This window comes from Mus caroli, chromosome 13 (genome assembly GCF_900094665.2).
Source record: "Mus caroli chromosome 13, CAROLI_EIJ_v1.1, whole genome shotgun sequence".
NCBI classification, from domain to species: Eukaryota; Metazoa; Chordata; class Mammalia; order Rodentia; family Muridae; genus Mus; species Mus caroli.
The window spans coordinates 25689788-25709631 of NC_034582.1; the positions used below are offsets into that span (position 1 = coordinate 25689788).

The 19844-nt window shown below is 45.6% G+C and overlaps 1 protein-coding gene and 1 non-coding gene across 2 annotated transcripts in view; one reads left to right on the top strand and one right to left on the bottom strand.

Annotated features, from left to right (window-relative positions):
- Positions 1–4203: 4203 nt before the first annotated feature.
- The window catches only part of Mboat1 (membrane bound O-acyltransferase domain containing 1), a 108478-nt gene continuing 92837 nt past the window's right edge, over positions 4204–19844 (top strand). Inside the window, exon 1 of the mRNA XM_021180393.1 lies at positions 4204–4476. Within this exon, the coding sequence (XP_021036052.1) occupies positions 4381–4476 (96 nt within the window). The 5' untranslated portion in view covers positions 4204–4380. The remainder of the gene's footprint in view (positions 4477–19844) is intronic.
- Positions 17039–17222, bottom strand: LOC115029152. The gene has a single exon (XR_003834718.1). It is a non-coding gene; the product is annotated as a U2 spliceosomal RNA (small nuclear RNA).

Genomic DNA, 19844 nt, shown 5'->3' on the forward strand with positions numbered 1-19844 from the left:
CATCTGCAAGTCACCAGTAACTTGGTATTCTTAACAATAGACAGAGATGTAATAGTAATAGAAGTGCAACCATCCTAGAGTCGTTGAGAGGATCAAAAAACAAAACAAAAGAAAACAAAACAAAAAGCAAAAAAAAAAAAAAAAAAAAAAAAAACAAAAAAACCCCAAACATACAAATGCTAGTGCTCCGTGGCTCTGTGCTACCATTGTATAGACATTCTAAGAGGCAAGTTTAGCTTGACACAGGGTATGAAGATAGTTTTCATTGTCCTCTTAGGGGTTTGCATCTTTGAAGACTTTGAAGATGGCCTTAAACTCTGTTGTTCTTTGATTACTCGGTAGGACAAGTGCGAGACTGGAGTTATTTCTGTGTGTGTTGGGGGATGTTGGGGGGGAGAGGATGGATAGGAGGGAAGACAGTGGGACTTGCTCTGTAGACCCATGTCACCTAGAACTCATGATCCTCTTCTGTCTTAGCCCACTGGGTGTTGGGATTACAGTCCGGTGCCACTGGTGTGGTCCCTCCAACAACAGTAGTGTATACTTTTCCTGAACAGGCTACAATCTTTATCAGAGCTGTATGCACCTGACCTTTAGTTTTTATCTTGATGTGCTGTGGTAGATAACATTCATTTTCATGTTGATCTCCCCCCACCTTTTCTACTTCCTCCTCCTTTTTAGAAAGCAGGTTGGTTTGTTTATGATTTTATGTGCGAGTGCCCTTAGAGGCCAAAATAGTTAAGTTCCCTGGAGCTGGAGCGACAGGTAGTTGTGAACCACTGACCTGGGTGCTGAGAAACAATCTCAGGTCTTCGGGTCCTGGGGAAGTGCAGCAAACACTCTGAATGACTGAGCCACCTTTCTTGCCAGAGGACAATGTCTACAAGTCCAAGAAACCTACCTAACCGTATTTATGGAAAACAGTTGCTTGAGAACACTGAGCCATGGTCTACTTCTGTCCACTCCTAAGGGGCTCCTTCCCTTTCTTTAGCTAAAGTCTAGGTGTATCCTAAGCTGTCTCTAGACATCTGGGTTCAAGGATGACCCTGCTGCCCTTCCCAGTAGCTAGGATTGCATGCCCCCCTTTTCATTTTTAAATAAATGCTTGTAGCCCCTATCTGATTTTCGGATTCCACTTAAGAGCTTACCTCACTTAAGATTCGTAATATTTCAGGTTGGTTATCTACCAGGGTTGATGCTTGGTGACTCTGACTAGTCTCCTTAGCCTCAAGCATATTCCTGTGTGTGTCTCTTCATGTGTTTGCATGTGTGTTTATATGTATGCATGTACACTTAAGAGTACATGTATGTGTGTGCATGTGCTTGTGCTGTGAATCTGCTTGGGAGAAGCATAGTGTAGACTTTTCCCATTATTCCTTGGCCGAGGACATGAGTCTAAAACCTGTGGCCTACCCGTTTAGTGTTGGCTGTAGCTTTCTAGGAATGGTATTTCTAAATGTCATCAGTAAAACCTATGTCTCTGGGAAGACATTGTTGCAGGTGTATATCGGGCATCCGTTTAATTTTGAAACCTGAATCCACATTCATAAAATCTATCTAAAGTCATTAACTACATCTCTGGTTGGATATTTCTGCTAGCAAATCTTTGGCAGCTTCCAGAGGCTTCGCCTGGGCACACAAAGCTCCTTTTTCCTTGGCTTTCTACACATTAGCCCAGTGCCCCATGGTCCTAAACGCCTCTTTCTTTATCAGCTAACATTTAGTGTTTCCTAGAAAGGGTGTGTATTATTATTATTATTATTATTATTTTAGATTTATTTATTATTATTATACATAAGTACACTGTACATAAGTACACTGTACATAAGTACACTGACTTCAGACGTACCAGAAGAGGGCGTCAGATCTCATTGCGGGTGGTTGTGAGCCACCATGTGGTTGCTGGGATTTGAACTCAAGACCTTCAGAAGAGCAGTCAGTGCTCTTACCCACTGAGCCATCTCACCAGCCCATATTATTATTTTTTTTAATGGAGTCTCAGGACATTTCTTAAGCAGGTCACCAACTTCAGGCTCAAACAATCCTGTGTCCTTCACCTTGCACATAGGGAGGACTGCAGGTGTGTGGTATGAGGGACTTACAGGGCTGATGTTTCTCTATTTGCACATTTTACTCTCATCCTAGGTGGAGAAAGGAGCTATCAGTCATGAATCTGTAAGATTCTGCAGTTCTTCAGAAAGCAACAGTGTTTCTGTTGTTTTCATTGCAGGTCTGGATGGGCACAGAGCACGGCTTGGACTTTCCTGGGCCAAAGACAGGAAGCAGGCATGGAAGTGCCTATGGAGGACTCATGTTTCAAGGCTCACTCCAGGGTGCTAGAAGACCCCTCCATGATGATGGATCATGGCTGATGGGGGCCACTGAGACTTCCTAAGCGGAGCAGAGATTCCACAGTCCTGAAGCTGGTACATGGTACATGGTACATGGAGGTTGGAGGGGCACAGATGTGGCAGGGACACTGGAGGTGGAGGGCGTGCCCATGCCCCAGTGTTCTGCTCACATCTCTCCCGAGGACAAAGCACTGGTTTACTCCATAGTCTTTGGCTGCATGAATAGTGCAGTAGCTCCTGTAAGCTCACAGGCACATGGCTACATCTCCAGTTCATCATTATCACCATCTTGTAAAGATGCTGAGAAGTTGCTTTGCTGTCAGTGTGGACCTTCTCCTCTCTTCATGTTCAATTACTTCCCACTCCTATAGAAAGTCACTACACAGCCTAAGCAAAGGGATGCAGGGGCTGACAAGATGGCTCAGTGGTTAAGGGTGGTTAAGAATGTTTCCAGCTCTCCCAGAGGACTGGACTTCAGATGCCAGCCCACAGGATGTGGATGAACTGCCAGTACTGCCTGTAACTACAGCTCTGACTCTCCCTTCCAGCCTCTACAGGGACACACACACACACAACCTTTTAAAAGGTGTTTGTGTGTCCAGAGGGATCTCTTGGTTCCTGGCTTCTTTTCTCTTCAGTAGGTCCCTGGGTGTTTCTCAGACTTTCAATGAGAGCAGCTACTTTGACATCAGGTTAGATGCAGCAGAGACTGGTAAGGTGCTAGAAGGGTCTCTCTGATGTTTTAAAATGTCTATTAGTGAGTTGAAAAGGATTTCTCAAGAAACAGAGATACAGAGCTGTTACAGCAAGTGAAAGACCCATCATCACGTGGGTAGTAAACAGTAAACAGAAGCTTACTGGAGAGAAACGGTCCAGATGAAAATGAGACAAGTCACAGAAGGAAGCAGGGATAGTGGATTAGGGTGCTGGAAATTGTGGCTTGACCAGAGAAGGTAAAGAATGACAACCTTGGGTGCTGAAGAGATGGCTCAGGATCTGAGAGCAATCTCCCTTGCTGCAGAGGGCTGGAGTTCTATTTCCAGCACCCACAGAGTGGCTCTCAATCTCCTGGAACTCCATGGACTCTTCCGGTCTCCTGTGGCATCCACTCACAAGTACATACATACATGTAAAGTAAAAAACATATGTGTGTGTGTGTGTGTGAGAGAGAGAGANGAGAGAGAGAGAGAGAGAGAGAGAGAGAGAGAGAGAGAGAGAGAGAGAGAGAAGAGGGAAGAGGGAAGAGGGAAGAGGGAAGAGGGAAGAGGGAAGTGGGAAGAGAGAAGAGAGAAGAGAGAAGAGAGAAGAGAGAAGAGAGAAGAGAGAAGAGAGAAGAGAGGAGAAGAGAGAAGAGAGAAAGAAGAGAGAACCAGATAGGAGGATCAGGAATTCAGAACACAATCAAAGAACACAGGGAAGGAGAAGGAGATGGGAAGGAGAAGAATAATCTGGAGTGGAATTTTATGTTTGGGCACATCTGTAATTTCAGTATTTGGGAGTTTAGGGAAAGTCTGGGCTACAGGAGACCCTGCTTCTAAACTGCAAATAAATAAATCTTCAAAATGTAAGCAAAATGAGCAGTGTTGGTTAGCTCGAAGGTCTCTTCTGGCTTCCGGAGTAGCAACAGGAGCCGGGCCTGAAACTGGAGCACAGGACACCCCAGCTGCCTGGGAGAAGGGTGAGACGGCTTCGGAGGAACCCGGATCGGGTCCGCTGCTCGCCCGGGGAGGACGGTGAACTGGGGAACGGACTGGGCGTCTCCCGGTCTCCTGCCCCGGGCCGGGCTCCCGGGGATCCGCGCCCATCTCTGCCCGGCTCCTCCTCCGGGGCGTCCCCGGCTGCTGGCCAATGGGCGGCGGGCGGCGCGGAGCGGGAAGCAGAACGCGGGGGCCCTGCCCTCCCAGGCGCGGGGTCCCGCAGCGCCAGGTCCGCGCCCTGGAGTCGGCGCCAGGTTCCCGCGAGGTCCTTAGGAGCCCTCAAGGTGGCCAGTGTGCAGCTCCCGGGCGACAGAGCACCCTGAAGATGCAGGATGGCAGCACGGCCGCCCGCCAGCCTCTCTTACCGTACCACGGGCTCCACCTGCCTGCACCCGCTCAGCCAGCTCCTGGGCATCCCGCTGGATCAGGTAACAGCGTCCCACCCGCTACCCAGACCCTCCGTCTGGGAACAGGATTGCGACCTGGATTCGCTCAGAGCTTAGTTTATGGCTATGAACCCTACACGTGCGAGGGCTTTTTCTTCCCTTTTTTTCTTTTTTCTCTGAGTTGGCTGCTTTTTCTGCGTGAAAACTATACATCCACCTAAGCTAGCAAGTTGGACTGAACTTTTAAGTTTGCTCTGTGATCGAATTATTTAGTGGTGTGATTCATGAACCCAGCATTTCCCCCATCAGCGTAGTTAAGTCTTTGTGATTTTTAAATTTAGGCGATCCTACTTTAAGAGTAAGTCTGATCCAGGGTGTGGTGGATCATGCCTTTAATCCCAGTTCTTCAGAGCCTGGGGCAGGGAAATTGCAGCAAGTTCCCGTCTTCTCTGTCCAGGATGCTGAGGGAGAAGCCTTAACTCTCAAACAAAACCAAACAAAAAGTAAAAAGCCTGACTAACCAGATGTGTAGGTCTATAGTATAGTATATGGTGATGACTTTTTTGTTCCGTTTGTTGAGACAGCATCTGGCCCTGACTGTCTTGGCACTCACTCTGAAGTTCAGGCTGGCATCGAAGTCTCTTACTTTGTCTAGGCTGGGCTAGAACTTGTGGTGATCCTTTCGCCACAGTGTTGAGATGCTTCTCAGAGGGCCTTACTCAGTTCTCATTCATCCCTGATGTGTGAAGCTGATGCGTAGGGCGGGCCCTGGGAGGAAAAGGGCTGTGGGGACTTCTTTGGAACTGTTCAGGAGTCGCCTGCTACACTAGAGGTAGAACTGGCAACAGTAACCTGGTAGGAATTTTGCCAAAGACAGCTGGAGTGCAGTTCAGTGGTAGAGTTTGTAGCATGCTGGAGGGTCTGTCCTGTCTTCTGGCCTCCATACTGAGGTCAAGAAAAGTCTTCCTGAGGTGTATGTTGTCTTGCCTTATTTCCTTCGGTGCCTCAGGCTATGTCCCCCGTGTAGGATGTAATGGTTTGAATGGAATCAGGCAGGACAGGTTGGAGAAAGACCCACTGCTGTCCTTACTAACCTGTTTCCGCTGAGTTTCCCAGTTTAGTTTCCCTTCCTTTGCTGGGTCTCGAGGTGCATGCTTGTATTTCCAGTACCAGGGAAACTGGCAGGAAGATTGCTCCGAGTTGGAGACCTGCCTAGGCCATGGGGAGAGAGTACCAAGTCAGCCTGGGCAACACAGTAAAACTCCCGGCTCGAAAATGCAAAACAAAACAAAATGTTCCTGTCTTCTTAGAGCAGTTTCTGTCCTTCCTATCTTTCTTTCTTTTCATACTAGAGCTACCTGTACCTGTGCCTCTTCTGTTTGCATTCCTTTGACAATGAGGAAGTTGGCCCTGGCTGTTTGCATTACTCACAGGGTTCGCCCTCATCCTAACTCTTAGGTTCTGACTACTACTGCCTTCTCATCAGTTGCAAAACCTTAAGAATCAGGAACTTGGTAGAAGTATCAGATATTAAGTCAAGGTCAGGAGTCCAAGGGACCCTGGCAGGGGCAGGCACAAGAGCGAATTCTTTCATTCAGAAGCCGGATGTATTTGTTGCTGAATTTCCATAGGAGGAGTTCATTTTGCATTGACGTCTCTAATTACTACTAGAACCTATAGTAATTGCATTTTCTTTTGCATAATAATCTATTTTACAATAATATAGAATAGAGTGGGCTTTCCTCCCCTCCCCCCAACCGCCCCCCATCCCTGACCCAGACAGAAATACATGGATTGGTGAAGGGCAATTGTGCGGGAAGAAGCTGGTGTCATTAAGCCTCTGGCTGCATCCACGATCCACGTCCGTCCCCAAGCTACAGGGTTTTTGTAAAAGTTACCCTGGTTTTTAGAAGAGACTTAGTACTTTACAGTGTGTGTGTGTGTGTGTGTGTTCTGTTCATGTGTGGGTGTGTGTACATGAGTGTACGTGTCCACCAAGGTCAGAAAAGGGTCTTGGGTCCCCTGAAGCTGGAGTTCCAAGCATTTCTGAGCTGCTGGATGTGGCTCCTGGGAACTGAACTGTGTCCCCTGACTTGCTTTTAACCTCAGAGCCATCTATTCAGCCCCCAAAGGAATCCTGGTTTTAATGTATGAAAAAAGAAAAAAAGAGTACTCCAGACATGATAGATTTTAGTTCGTTCCATAAATGAACTCGGATTATCATGAGATGGATGGAAAAATCATGACGACCACTTGGTTTCTCTGAGATCCTGGGTCAGCCTGACCAACTGGGTCAGTTTGAGCAACTTGGTAAAAATGTTAATCATACGATACCCCAAATCACTTGCTTTCAGCCTGGGGAAAAGTCCCAAGCCATCAATAGTATGATTTGGGGGCAAACTGTGGCAAGAGGTTTGTCTTTGAAGCCCTTTCCCAGTGTCTTAAGATTTCATGTTCCTAACTGGAAAGGGGCTATCCCAAAAGCTGTTGCCTGTATGTGGGATAAGCTCTTCTGGCTGGGTTGCCTTGTCTGGCCTCAGTGGGAAAGGAGGTGCCCAGCTTCACAGATACTTTAAGTGTCAGGGGGTGGGGAATATCCAGGAGGAAGCCCACTCAGAGGAGAAGGGGAGGGGGAGAGAGGAAGGATTTTGTATGTGTGTGGGGTGATGACTGGGAGGGGGGACAGCGAGTGAGATGTAAAGAGAATATGTAAAACAAAAATTAAATAAAAAAAGATTTCATGTTCTTGTTTGTAACTTCTAGGAAACTGCATTTCTGTGATTGCCCTCAGTGTCTGGGATTCTCCACATCAGGAACTTTCTTACTGGGGTTAGAGAGATGGCTGAGCAGTTTTGCCTGTGCTTTCTGTTCTTCCAGTGAATCCGACTTTGGTTTCCTTCACCTGTGTCAGGCAGCTCACTAACCCCAGCTCCAGAGGATCTCATGCCCTCTTCTCCATGGTCACCACATGCATGAGTCTGCACGCATCCACATACAGATAGATCCACATACCTACGTTTACAGATGCACACACACACACACACACACACACACACACACACACACACACACACACACATCAATCAAAAGAAAATCTTTTAAAAAAGTTTCTTATCTCAGTTTCAGGACTGTGCTCTGTGTTCTGGCTTGTGAAGGAAACTCTTCATTGCTGCTCACCAGTGTGCCTGTGTATCTATTCCTCTGGGCAGTGTGAAATAGGAAGGCGGAGTGCAGTTATGTCTGTGACGGAAGTCTATAGCTTCTTCCTTGGGGGGACTTGGCTTGCCTAACAAGATCTCCAGGCTGATAAATGTAAAACTCTTATTTAAGGAGAGGCACTGGCATTCAAATGAAGTACAGGAATTGGGGGTGTCTCAGGGTGTCCACAGTATGCATATGTTTGCTGAAAACTCTATTGTGGGGTCCAGAGATGGCTCAGTGGGTGAAGTGAGTGTCATCCCAGTAACTCATCCAATGAGGGGAGAAAACCGAGTTCCACAAAATATCCTCTCATGCATGCACACTTACTTGTGTGCCATATAAATGAAGACAGTGTGAAAATGTATTTTTAAATCAGCCATTGTCTGTGTGAACACGGGATTATCTAGACACAGAGCTTCAGTGACCCAGGAGATGATTCGGAGATTAGAGTAGCCAGGGTTTAGGGGTTTAACACAGGCCTGTGAACGAGGACTCTTGAGGATGGAGAGATAACTCAGTGGTTAAGAGTGCTTGCTACTCTAGCCAAGGACCTACCTGGCTTTGGTTCCAGCACCCACGCAGTGGCTCACAACCGTCTTGTAACTCTAGTTGCTGGGGAATCTGACCTCTTCTGACCTCTAAGGGTACAGGGCATGCATGTGCTATACGTACGTACATGCAGGCAAACCACTCATACACATGAAAATAAATACTATTATTGTTGTTATTATTCTTTCCTAAGTGTACTCATGAAGGCCAGCCTTGGAGACCTGGCACTAGGCTAATGGTGACACAGCAGAAAATTATTACACTAAGATCTGTGACTTTAGGTTTCCTGCCGCTTTCGGTCACCTGGTTGAAGTCCTTGGGTATGCTTGAAAAATCCAGCCTTCTGTTCTGTTCTTATCTAAGTCTTGCCCTATGTTAAAATCTTGGCTCACAGTCCACAGCCATTGTTAAATCCATTAAATATTTATTTAATCCTGTTAGTACCAGGTACTTGGCTGTGTGGCGAAATAACATCAAGGCCCCCATCCCAGAAGGGTATCCACCAGTAGAGGAGTAAACAGGCAGTGTGGATTACAAAGATTACAGTGGGCACCTCAGGGGAGCAGGAAGGGAAGTGCTCAGGGCACGTTTGACTCCTGTAAGATTTACTGTGTACAACCAAGGCACCGGGCGATAGTCACCTTGTATTGTGACCTTGCTGAGTTTGTAGTCTTGATTTCAAAGTCTAGTTTTTGTTTTTTTTTATGGGTTTAGGTTTTGCCTCTCCTCCAAAGGATTTTAGATGTCCAACAAGTGCCTGTTCATAACAGTAGGTGCTAAGGTTGTCAGTTATTAAAGTCCCATGCAGAACACAGTATTTTGATTGTGTGATTTTTTTTTTTGGTCCTGGAGATTAAAACCAGGGTCTTAAAAACACTAGGGTTCAGTCTCCACCAAAGAGACATTCCCATCACAGGGATCTTGTATTGAAAGGGGACGGAGGTTGGTTGGCCTTTTGGAAGAAGGTGCCTCATTCTAACACGGCTTTTATCTGCAGCCTCCAACCTGTGAGCTGGGTTTGTCCCAGCTCACCTCAGCTCAGGACGGGCGTGAACACCCATCAGGACACAGGGCTTCCCACCCCCAGCTCCCTGCTCTCCATCCTTCTCCCTTCTCGTTTTTCTGTGATTCCTCTTTGGCTTCAGCCTTTTTTTTTTTTTTCAAAACCAGATCTCTTCCCAGTTAATATTCCTCTCACTGGTGGATGTCAAAAATGACAGGGTCACAGGAAGAAATTAGTCTAGGTAGGCCACAGACCACACCCCTCTGTTGTGTTCTGAGGGTTTCCAGAGTCATGGGAGGTGGTGATTCAAGCCTGAGTAAAATGATGCTAACCCTAAAAGCTCATTCTGGGTGAGGCAGGGATGCATTTCCTGGGTGCCACCTGGACTAACAGAGTCTTCCCCAGGCTTTTAGCAATGACACATCTAAGCCAGGTGTGGCAGCTCACATCTGTAATTTTACCAGTTAGAGGCCAAGGCAGGAGAATTCTGAGACTCCTAAGTCCATCTGGTCTATAGAGGGAATTCGAGAGAAGACGTTGAAGGGTTCAAAGTATGAAAAGATTGTCATGTTATCAACGATACAGGAGATCATTGCTGAAGGAGGCAAGGATGCAGGGTGGAGCAAGGGCTTTGAGGATGGGCAATGGTTTGGAGAGATCACTAAGGGGCTACTGTGACTGAATACCTGAAAAGAAGCAACTTGTGCAAGGAAGGACGTGTGAAGGTGTGGTCCATTATGGTAGGAAGGGGAGGTAATGGGGGAGACTCAACGGAAACATTAGGTTCAGCCTATCAAGGCAGAGAAGGCATTCTATCATAGGAGCCTGTGTGTCTGTGTGTGGGAGACATTACACATCCAAATTACAGCAGGGGGATTAGACAAAGAGGCCAATTTAGTGAGCATTAATCAACTTGCTGGAAATTAAATTCTTAGTTGTTTACTATGCCTTTGTGTATACATACGTGTGTACGGGTGAACCTGCGTGTGCCTCTGTGTGTGTGTGTGTGTCTGTGTGTGTGTGTGTGCGTGTGTTCAGAGGCATAGACATGTCTGTGGAAGCCAGAGCACACCTTTAGTGTCATTCTCAGGATCACCACGCATCTCCTTTGAGACTGGGGCTTTTGCTGGCCTAGAGCTCACTAATTACGCTAGATCTGCTGACCAGCCAGCCTATCCTCCTGTCTCTGCATCACCAAGGCTGCACACAGCCCTTATAAATGTGCCATCACTTCAAGAATTTCTACATGGGTGCTAGGAATCAAATTCGGGTCCTCATGCTTGTAAGGGATGTGTTTTACTGACTGAGCCATTTCCTCTGGCCATCTGACTTTTGGAACACGTTTGTGTCTCTTTCAACAGCTCCTTTTAGGAGCAATATGGAACAGATGAGGTTTTCAGAGAAGTCTATTGCAAAGTTAAGAAGGCCGTTGACAAGTAGGTAAACATGGTAACGGTGAAGAGGGAGAGAGAGCCATGAGGGACTTAAAGGATTAGGTGCCAGGGAAAGCTCAAGCAGGGTGTGTACACGTGGGGTCAGGGTAAAAACCAGGTCCTCTACACATGCCTGAGGTCCCGGGGAGTGTCATGGTTGAAGTTGCTCATGCGTACTTGGGGCTTTGAGATGGAGCTCTTGAGGTATGTAAGATCTCAGAACTGTGGAAGGTTTTCGGCAGCAGGAAGAAAGACCAGAAAAGGACATAACCAACTGGGCCAGCCTTCTTCCTGCATGCATTATCTCACTGAATGCTATCAGTGGGAGGAGTCTGCAAGGAGAAGGGGCTTTGCAGAAGGCTGAAGTAAAATGATCCCAGGCAGCCAGAGGGGTTTTGGAAAAGCACTGACCCGGTTCTCTAGACATTGACTTTTCAGTTTTAGTGGTAAAGTGGGAGCAAAGTGAGGTTAGCGGTCAGAGGGAGGAGAGAGGAGGAAGGAGGGAGGAGGGAGGAGGGAGAATGAGTCATGGAGGAGGGGTCAGGAGCTGTGCACTGGTGAAAGTTGAGAACTGGAACTCTGATGTGGGGTCTGATGTTAGGGTAATGGCATGTGTCTAGGGAGGTGCAGGTGTCTCCCTGAAACCCCAGAATCCAGCGAGTCCAGTGACCTATGGTTGAGGTTGTAGCCTTTCTTAGAGCGGTATATGACTGGTGGAAAGTCCCTTTGTGCTTCTGAAGAGATGACACTGGGGCGGTAGAAGGTGGCTTTGGGGAACAGCTAGGGAACATCTCGTGGGCGTGTTATGGCCACACAGGTATAAGCTTTCCGTTCCATGCGGGTGGAGAGGACAAGGCTGGTAGGGTGGGGATACCACACACTCTAGCACTCTCCTTTTAGGTAAGGACCTTGTATACATGGAACAGGAGGATAAACAGTCTTCATCCTAGGGTCTCCAGGAGGGCCCTCCTGCAGAATATTGGTTTATGCCATAGTGTAGTGGCCTGCAGGTAGGGCCAATAGATTGTATAGGTGACAGAACACTCCTTTGCATTTTAAGCAGTGACCCTGGGGTTTTAACTTTCCTGTTGTGAACAAGAGATGGTCTTTCCGTCTTGGCTTCAGCGTAACCTGTCTGGCCTAAGGACACTCTCAGCTCTACATGTTGAAGGTTTATGCTATTGGCATCTAGCCAACTGTTCTGGATACAACTACTCAATCAACCGAGAGGCAGAACTAAATAACCAAAAGTCAGGGGCCGGGGAGACAGCTCATTTGGTAAAAGTGCTTGCTGTGCAGGCAGACATCAGGACCTGAGATAGAGACCATGGACTCTTGTAGAAAGCTGGCACACTTGTAACTTTGGTGTTAGAGAGATGGAGAGTGGCAGATCCCTGGGGCTCATTAGCTAGCTAGCTTAGCCCACTTGGCAAGCCTGGGGCCTCGCAAGAGACCCGTTTTCAATAACCTAAGCATCCCCTAAGGAATAATACCCAGAGTTGACTCTTGGCCTCCTCATGCACGCCTGTACCTGTACACATGAGTATGATACCTGCACAACACACACACACACACACACACATACACACACACACACATACACAATTCAGAGGCATTTCCCATATTTTCAAACCAAGCTCGGGATTTGGGGGGCTTATCTTTAGTTCTTCAGGATGAAAGGAGAGGGGTAGGGTTTGAACCCAGCACTGTGTCTAAATTAGGCTCTGTGTCCCCACCACATGGTGTCCCAGCCACACTGAGCCATTTTCTAACCACAGCGGATGGCTGATATTCCGTCCCTCCAATGTCTTCACAGCCTCTGTGGGCACATTGCCCCCTCCCCACCCCACATGTTATTCCTAGTCTGTGCCTTTCTGTCTGCTACCTCCCCTCCCCCTGTCCTCCTGTCTCCCACAGCTTGGGGCTCTTGTTTTTTTCCCAGGTTTTTCGTGATTATTATATTTTAAAATTTATACAGATACCCGAGGGCTGCTCCGCTGGGCACAGCATCTTAGAATTTGAAAACAGCCAAGTTTGAATGAGAATAAAGTCACCTGACTAGAAAAAGGAATAAAACAGAGCATGTCATCCTGTATAAAAGGCTGCATTCATGCCGAAGGTACATTTGGTTTTTTTAAAAAGAAAATTATGCTTGGTATGGTGTCACATGCCTTTAATCTCAGCATGAGGCAGAGGCAGAGGCAGAGGCAGAGGCAGAGGCAGAGGCAGAGGCAGAGGCAGAGGCAGAGGCAGAGGCAGAGGCAGAGGCAGATGGGGAGAGAGAGACAGAGACAGAGAAGCAGAGAGAGAAGCAAGAGGCAGAGAAGCAGAGGATCTCTGAGTTTGAGGCCAACCTGGTTTACAAAGTGAGCTCCAGGACAATCAGAGCTATGTAGAGAGATATTCCCCTCGGTTGTCAAACAAACATACAAAGGGATGAATGAATGAACAACAACAACAACAACAAAAGTCCAAAACCAAAATAACAAAAACAAAAATTATAATCTTGCCCCTGGTTTATATTTTATTGGTGTTCACAATAAATGGCGAATACTATTGCAGCTTATTTTTTTTTTTGTAGCTTATACAATATAATAGCAATAAGCACCAAGCCTTGTTTCCCTCGAAAGTTCCAACTTATAAAATAAAGTTAGGGTGTGTGTGTGTGTGTTTGTGCTGGAAATTGAACCCATGGCTGAGCCACACCTCTAACCCCCCACTCTCCATTCTTCAGACACCTCCATTATTATTATTGGGCCACTTCCCTCATGGCTTAGGCATGCATTTATTATTCAGTACTTTCTGCTCTGCTCACCACAGATAGCTTATTGGCAAAGTTACACACTGAGTACCCTAAGTGCTCAGTGTCCAGGTACACCTCGGCTTAGTGTGAGATGCAGAGAGGACCCTGAGCTGTGCCCTCCAGGAGGACCTGTTAATGCTTGTTACACTGCTCTCTTGGTATGTCCAAGTGTTGAGTATATGTGCACTCCACCCTCTAGGCCTCAATGCGCCCAGGGCCAGAAGGAATGCTCTAGGAGAAGGCAAGAGAAAAGAAGAATTTGTGGGGGAGATCTGGACTAGGTGGGATAAGCAGAATATTCCAGAAAGAAGCTGCCTCAGCACAGGCCTGGAGACTCCAGGAAGAGTCACATCCACTGTGGGCTGCGATCACCATCATAGTGCAGAATGTCAGCAACCTGAGTTTAAAAACTTGATTGTCTTTTATTAGTAGTTTAGGAATCTGAGTTGTACAGAGGAGGTGGCTTTACAGGCAGAAAAAGCAAAGGAAGCAGAAACAAGAAACAAAAACCAGGCTCAGTATGTCAGAGGAAACTTTTCAGGGTCAGTGAGATGGAAGAACCCGCGGGTAAAGGCGCTTGCCACCAAGCCTGACTGTGTAAATACACACACTCACACAGAGACACACACAGACACATATACATACACAGAGACACACACATACACACACATACATACATACACTACACAAATGAAGAAAAGAAACAAACAAATAGCAAACTCAAAAGTACTTTACATACAAGGTTAATAAAGGCAGGACTTCCTTGCCAAGTAGCTTAGATTTCCTGTGTTGGGAGGTCTGATTTGTGTGTGTGTGTGGTTTTTTGTTGTTGTTGTTTTCCTTGAAGAGGGTTTCTTGTAGCACAGGGTGGTTGCTAGGAATTGAACCCAGGGCTTCATGCACGCAAGTCAAATATTTCAATAACTGAGTACATTCCAACCCAAGGAGACCTAGAAAAGCATTGTGTGCTGCAAGCCCTCCTTAAACAGACAAAACAGCCACTGCTCCACCTCTCGTGTGTGTGTGTGTGTATGTGTGTGTGTGTATGTGTGTGTGTGTGTCTGTCTGTGTGTGTGAGTGTGTGTGTGTGTATGTGTCTGTGTGTGTGTCTCTGTGCGTGTGTGTCTGTGCATGTGTGCATGTGTGTGTGTCTCCTCACACCTTGTCTGATTTATAAGATGCTGGGTGTAAGAGCAGGAGATAGTTTTCCACAAAGGCCTCCGTAAATATTTTAAGAAACATCAGTGAGAACTCGTGCTAGGCACCTTTGTATGCTTGCAACAAAGTAGGACCTAAATCTGTGTTTGTTGAATTGTGATGGAATTTTATTTACATTCTTGGTCTGGAATGAATGACTAAGTTGGGATAAATTTGGGAAGCAGGTTTTTTTTTTTTTTTGGCCAAGAGCTTTAGGTCTGTGTATTATTTAAAGCCTGCATTTCATTCTAATTAGACCTATCTCTGGTTTTTGACCCCGTTACTGATAATTTAATTATGCTTAATTTTAACATCCTCTGTTCCTGATCTCATCGTGTGGATGATACTGTTGATTTCTGTGCTGTTTCTGGGTAAGTTGTCTCTGATTTATGTTGTATAGTGTGTAATGTTTTTCTTCTCTAAGTTCAAATCACACCTAAAAAAACCCAACTCTCAAATATTCTAAAACATGGTCCTTGATTGAGCACTCTAAGAAAAATCGCAGGGAATGATAATATTCGAAGAGATACAATCTGGAAATGGCTCTGGTAACAGCAACCTGTACACACTCAGAAAAGTGGTTATAGATTTTGGAGATCTCCTGTTTAAGCAAGTTAGGCCCCTGAGTTGATAAGATATAGGAAAAACTTTCGTCAGTCTAATGGCCGTTTCTAGAAATTTTACCAGGTGCACAAGGCTAGGCTTCGAGTAAAAATGTGTTTTATTGCAAGACAGCCAACCCCCAGGCTGAACTTACTTCCTGCAGAAGACTAGAATCATTAACCCATTTCTAATGTGCTTTTTAGTTCTCTTAAAAAAAAAAGTGAGCTTGGTGAATCATTGACCAACTTCCTTGTAATACCAGGGCTTGAGCTCTACTGTTTTAGCGCTACTTACGAGTTCAGTGGTTAATCTTTTATGCTTTTGTGATCCTGTCTGACTTTAGGTATGTGGATTTGAAGTCCACAGTAGTGTTAACATAGCTTAAAATACTGAATTCAGATGTCTGGGTTGAGCTGCAGAGGACCTCCCATGGCGGTCACTACCATCTCCCACCTTCTAAAACAACACAGGACTCTGAGCTTAAGTTCTGGTCCAGTTTGGAAAAGGGAGGGGGACAAAGGATGTGATGCGCATGTGCTCTGCTTGGTCCAGCCTCTGATTTCACACCAGGGTTGAGGTTAACAATGCTCTCAGGCTTTTCTGTCTTTTTCCTTCTCAGCTTGATCCTTCTCCATCATTTTGCAGTTCCAACCTGTGGCAGATGACTCAGCAGTATGAATCAGCTGAGGTCCTCAGAGAGGGGCTGAGAAGAGGCCCTGGCCCCATCCAATGGTCTCTTGTCCCGGTCAAAACTCCTTTGTTCCTAAGACTTTTTAAACTTTTTATTAAAAAGTATTAGTTTATTAATTTTTTTAATTTACTGAAGCCAATGAGAACCTACTATGTATCTTTCTCGTGTATTAAATGCTTTATCACCAATTTTGTTGTTGCTGCAGATGAATTTAAAAATTTCACCTTTTAGTGAGGCATGGCTACTCTTGAGTATTATCCCAGCACACTAGAGGCTGAGGCTGCAGGATCGCTAAGAGTTTGATACCAAGCCTGGGATACATAGTTGAGTTTCAGGCCAGCCTTGGTATAGAGTGAGACAGCATCTTGGAGAGAAAAAAAATAGTAACAAACCCTTAGCCTTTACACTGGTAGCATATACTCTTGGTATTAATTAAAAGCATGGGCAGACAGAGAAGGATGGATAATGAAGGCCAGTCTTTCTACTGGCTCGTTTCCTAGACGACTCTTTCTCCTGCATCTTCTTCTAGGGATCGACTGTGTCTACTTGTGCCCAGGATGGTCTCTTTTGTCTCCTTTCTGCCCACGTGACCGTGCCCATGTGACCGCGCCCACATGACCGTGCCCACATGACCACGCCTACGAGATCGCGCCCACTTGATGGCCTACCTTTCTTCAGTTTGCTTTTTCTCTCTACTTCTATTTTGTGCTCCTCCATTCTTACCCTGTTTCTTAGAAACTGATTCATATCAGCATGAGGAGCTTTGAAGATATCTGACCTCCTTTCTGCCCTTTCTCTTCCATTTCTAGTCTTTCAGGAACAGCCGTGGCCTTTTGTACATATTGACCTGCTCTTGTTTGGGGCGTAAGAGGGCTAGGTCAAGGTCTTTTAGCACCTAACCCAGGAATATGAAGAGTTCCCGATCACCCCTTCACTCGGGAGCTATGAGAGGAGAGGTTGTTTTCATTTTCCCCTCAGCGAGATGGGAGCAGCGAGACATCTGTATAAGGACTTCGGTGTGTTGGACTGAAAACTGCTTTGCCTATAGCTGGCTTACTGACCACCGTACTTGCTTAGAATTCTTGATCATCCACTAGAAATCATACTTTTGCAATTATTATATGATGAAGTGCATCATTCTCAGAGGCATTGTAGTACCAGGTGGATGCATGGAATGGACAGAGAAGAGTCTGTCTGTTTTAAAAAAAAATCCATTGAATATATTATTGTCAGATAAAGGACACACCAGATATTAAACTGGTAAGAACACATGCTACACTTGATTTTAGCCAAAAGATGAGAAGCTGTGGAAACTAGGCTCTCTCAGACCCACTTGGCTGTGTGATTCCAGTGCCTTTGATGGTATTAAGGATGGGCGGGCTGGCTTTAGGTTAAAGGAGGACCTATTAGAGTCAGGTCCACACACTAAGAACCTTCATTTTCGTTTCTACTTTCCAGTGGTCTTGGCTTAAAGGTTGTAGCAGTATCTTTGACAGTTTTTATTATTTTTTCAAATAATGAAAGGGGTTCATTTTGGTGTGTGTTGACCAGAATGGATTGACCTTTGTGATTCTAGAATCTTCTCCCTGTTAAAGGCAGAGTGTCTTGGGAACTTGTATTCTACTCTGGGAAGAGTTCATGCAAAGAGAACAGCTGCTCACTCTTGTTTGTCAAGGATGAGATTTTTTAGCCTCTCTCTCCATTCGAAAGGAACACTGGCCTGGTCTCCCAACAGTAACTGTCAATTTACCTATAGGTTATTTAACAAGAGGGAAACAAACAGATGTGGTAGATTGTGTAGGGAAAGTAAAATTAATTTTTTTTCTTAAATTAACCTTACTTAGCTGCTCTTCCTTTTAGCCCTGTGAACATTTTTGCATAGTTTACTTTTTTATTTTTTACCAGAGTCTCATGTATTCTAAGCAGACCTCAAACTCTATATGTGTGGGGAAGATAGCTTTGAACTTCTGATCTTTCTGTCTCCACCTCTACAGTTCAGAGATTACAGGCATGCAACACCATGCTTGCTTTATGAGACGTTGGGGCTCAAAATCAGAGCCTTGTGTGTGGTAGGCAAACACTCTGGCCACCAAGCAAGCTATGCCCCTCGTCCATATTCTCCGTTTTATGGCTAATTTTCTACTTTACAAAAACATAATTTGCTGTATGTGTCATCTTTCTACTTAAGCATGTAGAGGGTTTTAAGGGATGTCACTGTTTGACTGTTGGCTTTTGTTGTCGTAGTTTATAGGATAATGAGGTTGTAAATAAAAAACAGCCATTTCATCAAGGTGGGGCCCTGACTCATGATGGTGAATAATGAATTATGATTATGGGCCTTAGTTTGATGAAATTGTAGGGAAAATTTGAAGGAAAGCAGTGGTGATAAGGCAATTTAGAAATAAACTACTTATGGCTTTATCAGAGCGGCAAAGCTGCATTCTGTGTACGTGGTGACCTTTGAACACCTTTAGAGTAGTGTGTGTCTAGGTCTGGTTCCATGGGGTAATTTCTAGAAGAGTGGGAAGTGTTAGGAAAGAGCAAGGGAAATCCCTCTAAGAAAATCAGGCTGGCCAAAGGCTGAAGGAAGTGAACCGAAGTGAGGAGATGGGCTGACCAAGTAGGGTGCAAAGCTGTATGATCAGGAAGACCTCAGGAAGGACAGGCTCAGGAAGACCTCAGCATGCCGCTTAGGCAGCGGGGTAGGGTGGGCTACCATCAGTGTAGCAGGGTGTGTGTGGTATTAGTGGGGTAGGGTGTGGTATCTGTGGGGTAGGTGTGGTATCAGTGGGGTAGGATGGGATGTCATTAGTGGGGTAGGGAAGGTGGAATATCAGTGAGACTCATTTCCTGAAGAGGACCTTGAACATAGAGGGCAGCTTCTTTGTTCCATTAACTTCTAAGGAGCTCTCTTCAGCTCCTGAGAAAATTCTATCATCGTTACTGTATTTATAAAAATTAAAACCACCAACATTATGATGTAACTATTAAATAAGCCCAGAGTTTTTGATATTTTACTGATTTCTCTATTATCCTCTCTATTGTCCTGTTCTCTGTGCTAGTATTTCATAATTCATGTTTCACCTATTTTATATATTTTTAATGTACTTAAAGGTTGCCCAACGATTGTCGCAACCTAATTCTTGAATGGTCCATTCTGTCTGAACAGAAGCCCCGTCTCATTAGCAAGTTTCTCATCCTGGCACATCTGGCTCTGCCTTTCCTCTTCTGCTAGCCCAGGCAACCCTGTTCTTCATGCCCACATAACTGCCTGCTGTGGACATTACCTCTGAATGGACCTTTGCTGTGTATGATTCTGTGTGACTGGCACCTCACACCCAGGGTCTTTGGAGATTTTTGGCTGGGTCATTACGCTCTGTTTGAGTTTTTCTATGGGAATGCTTTGAGACAGGGGCTTACAGGGCACACCTTTGACATAATTTGGCTTTACTCTTGCCAGGTACTCAGGGAATTTCTCAGAACTGTCTCATTTAAGCAGCATTTTCTATGTGTGATGTGAACTGTCATCCTCAGGGGAGACTGCATTGTTGTCTCAGCCCAGAACCAAGGCCTGTCTGTGTGACATGTGGAAGCTGGTTCTCTTCTACCGTGAGGGTCCTGGAGATAGAGATCAGGTCATCGGGGCTTGGTGACAAGTGTCTTTACCCACTGAGCCATCTCACTGACCCTAAGAATCTCATTTTTACTAGATCAGGTGTACATGGAAATGACCAGTCTGTTGCCATACACCCATGCTTAACTTAATATAAATACAGAAAGTTACAAAGAAAAATATAGCTATTTGAAGATTCAAAGGTTAGCACACATACTGAGAGTTCTTTAGTTTGTCAGCTGAGTGGTCTATAAGAATAAAACTCCCATCAGCAGCGAGTGTTCCTAAGGTCCGATCATCTTTCTAATGCCCTTCCT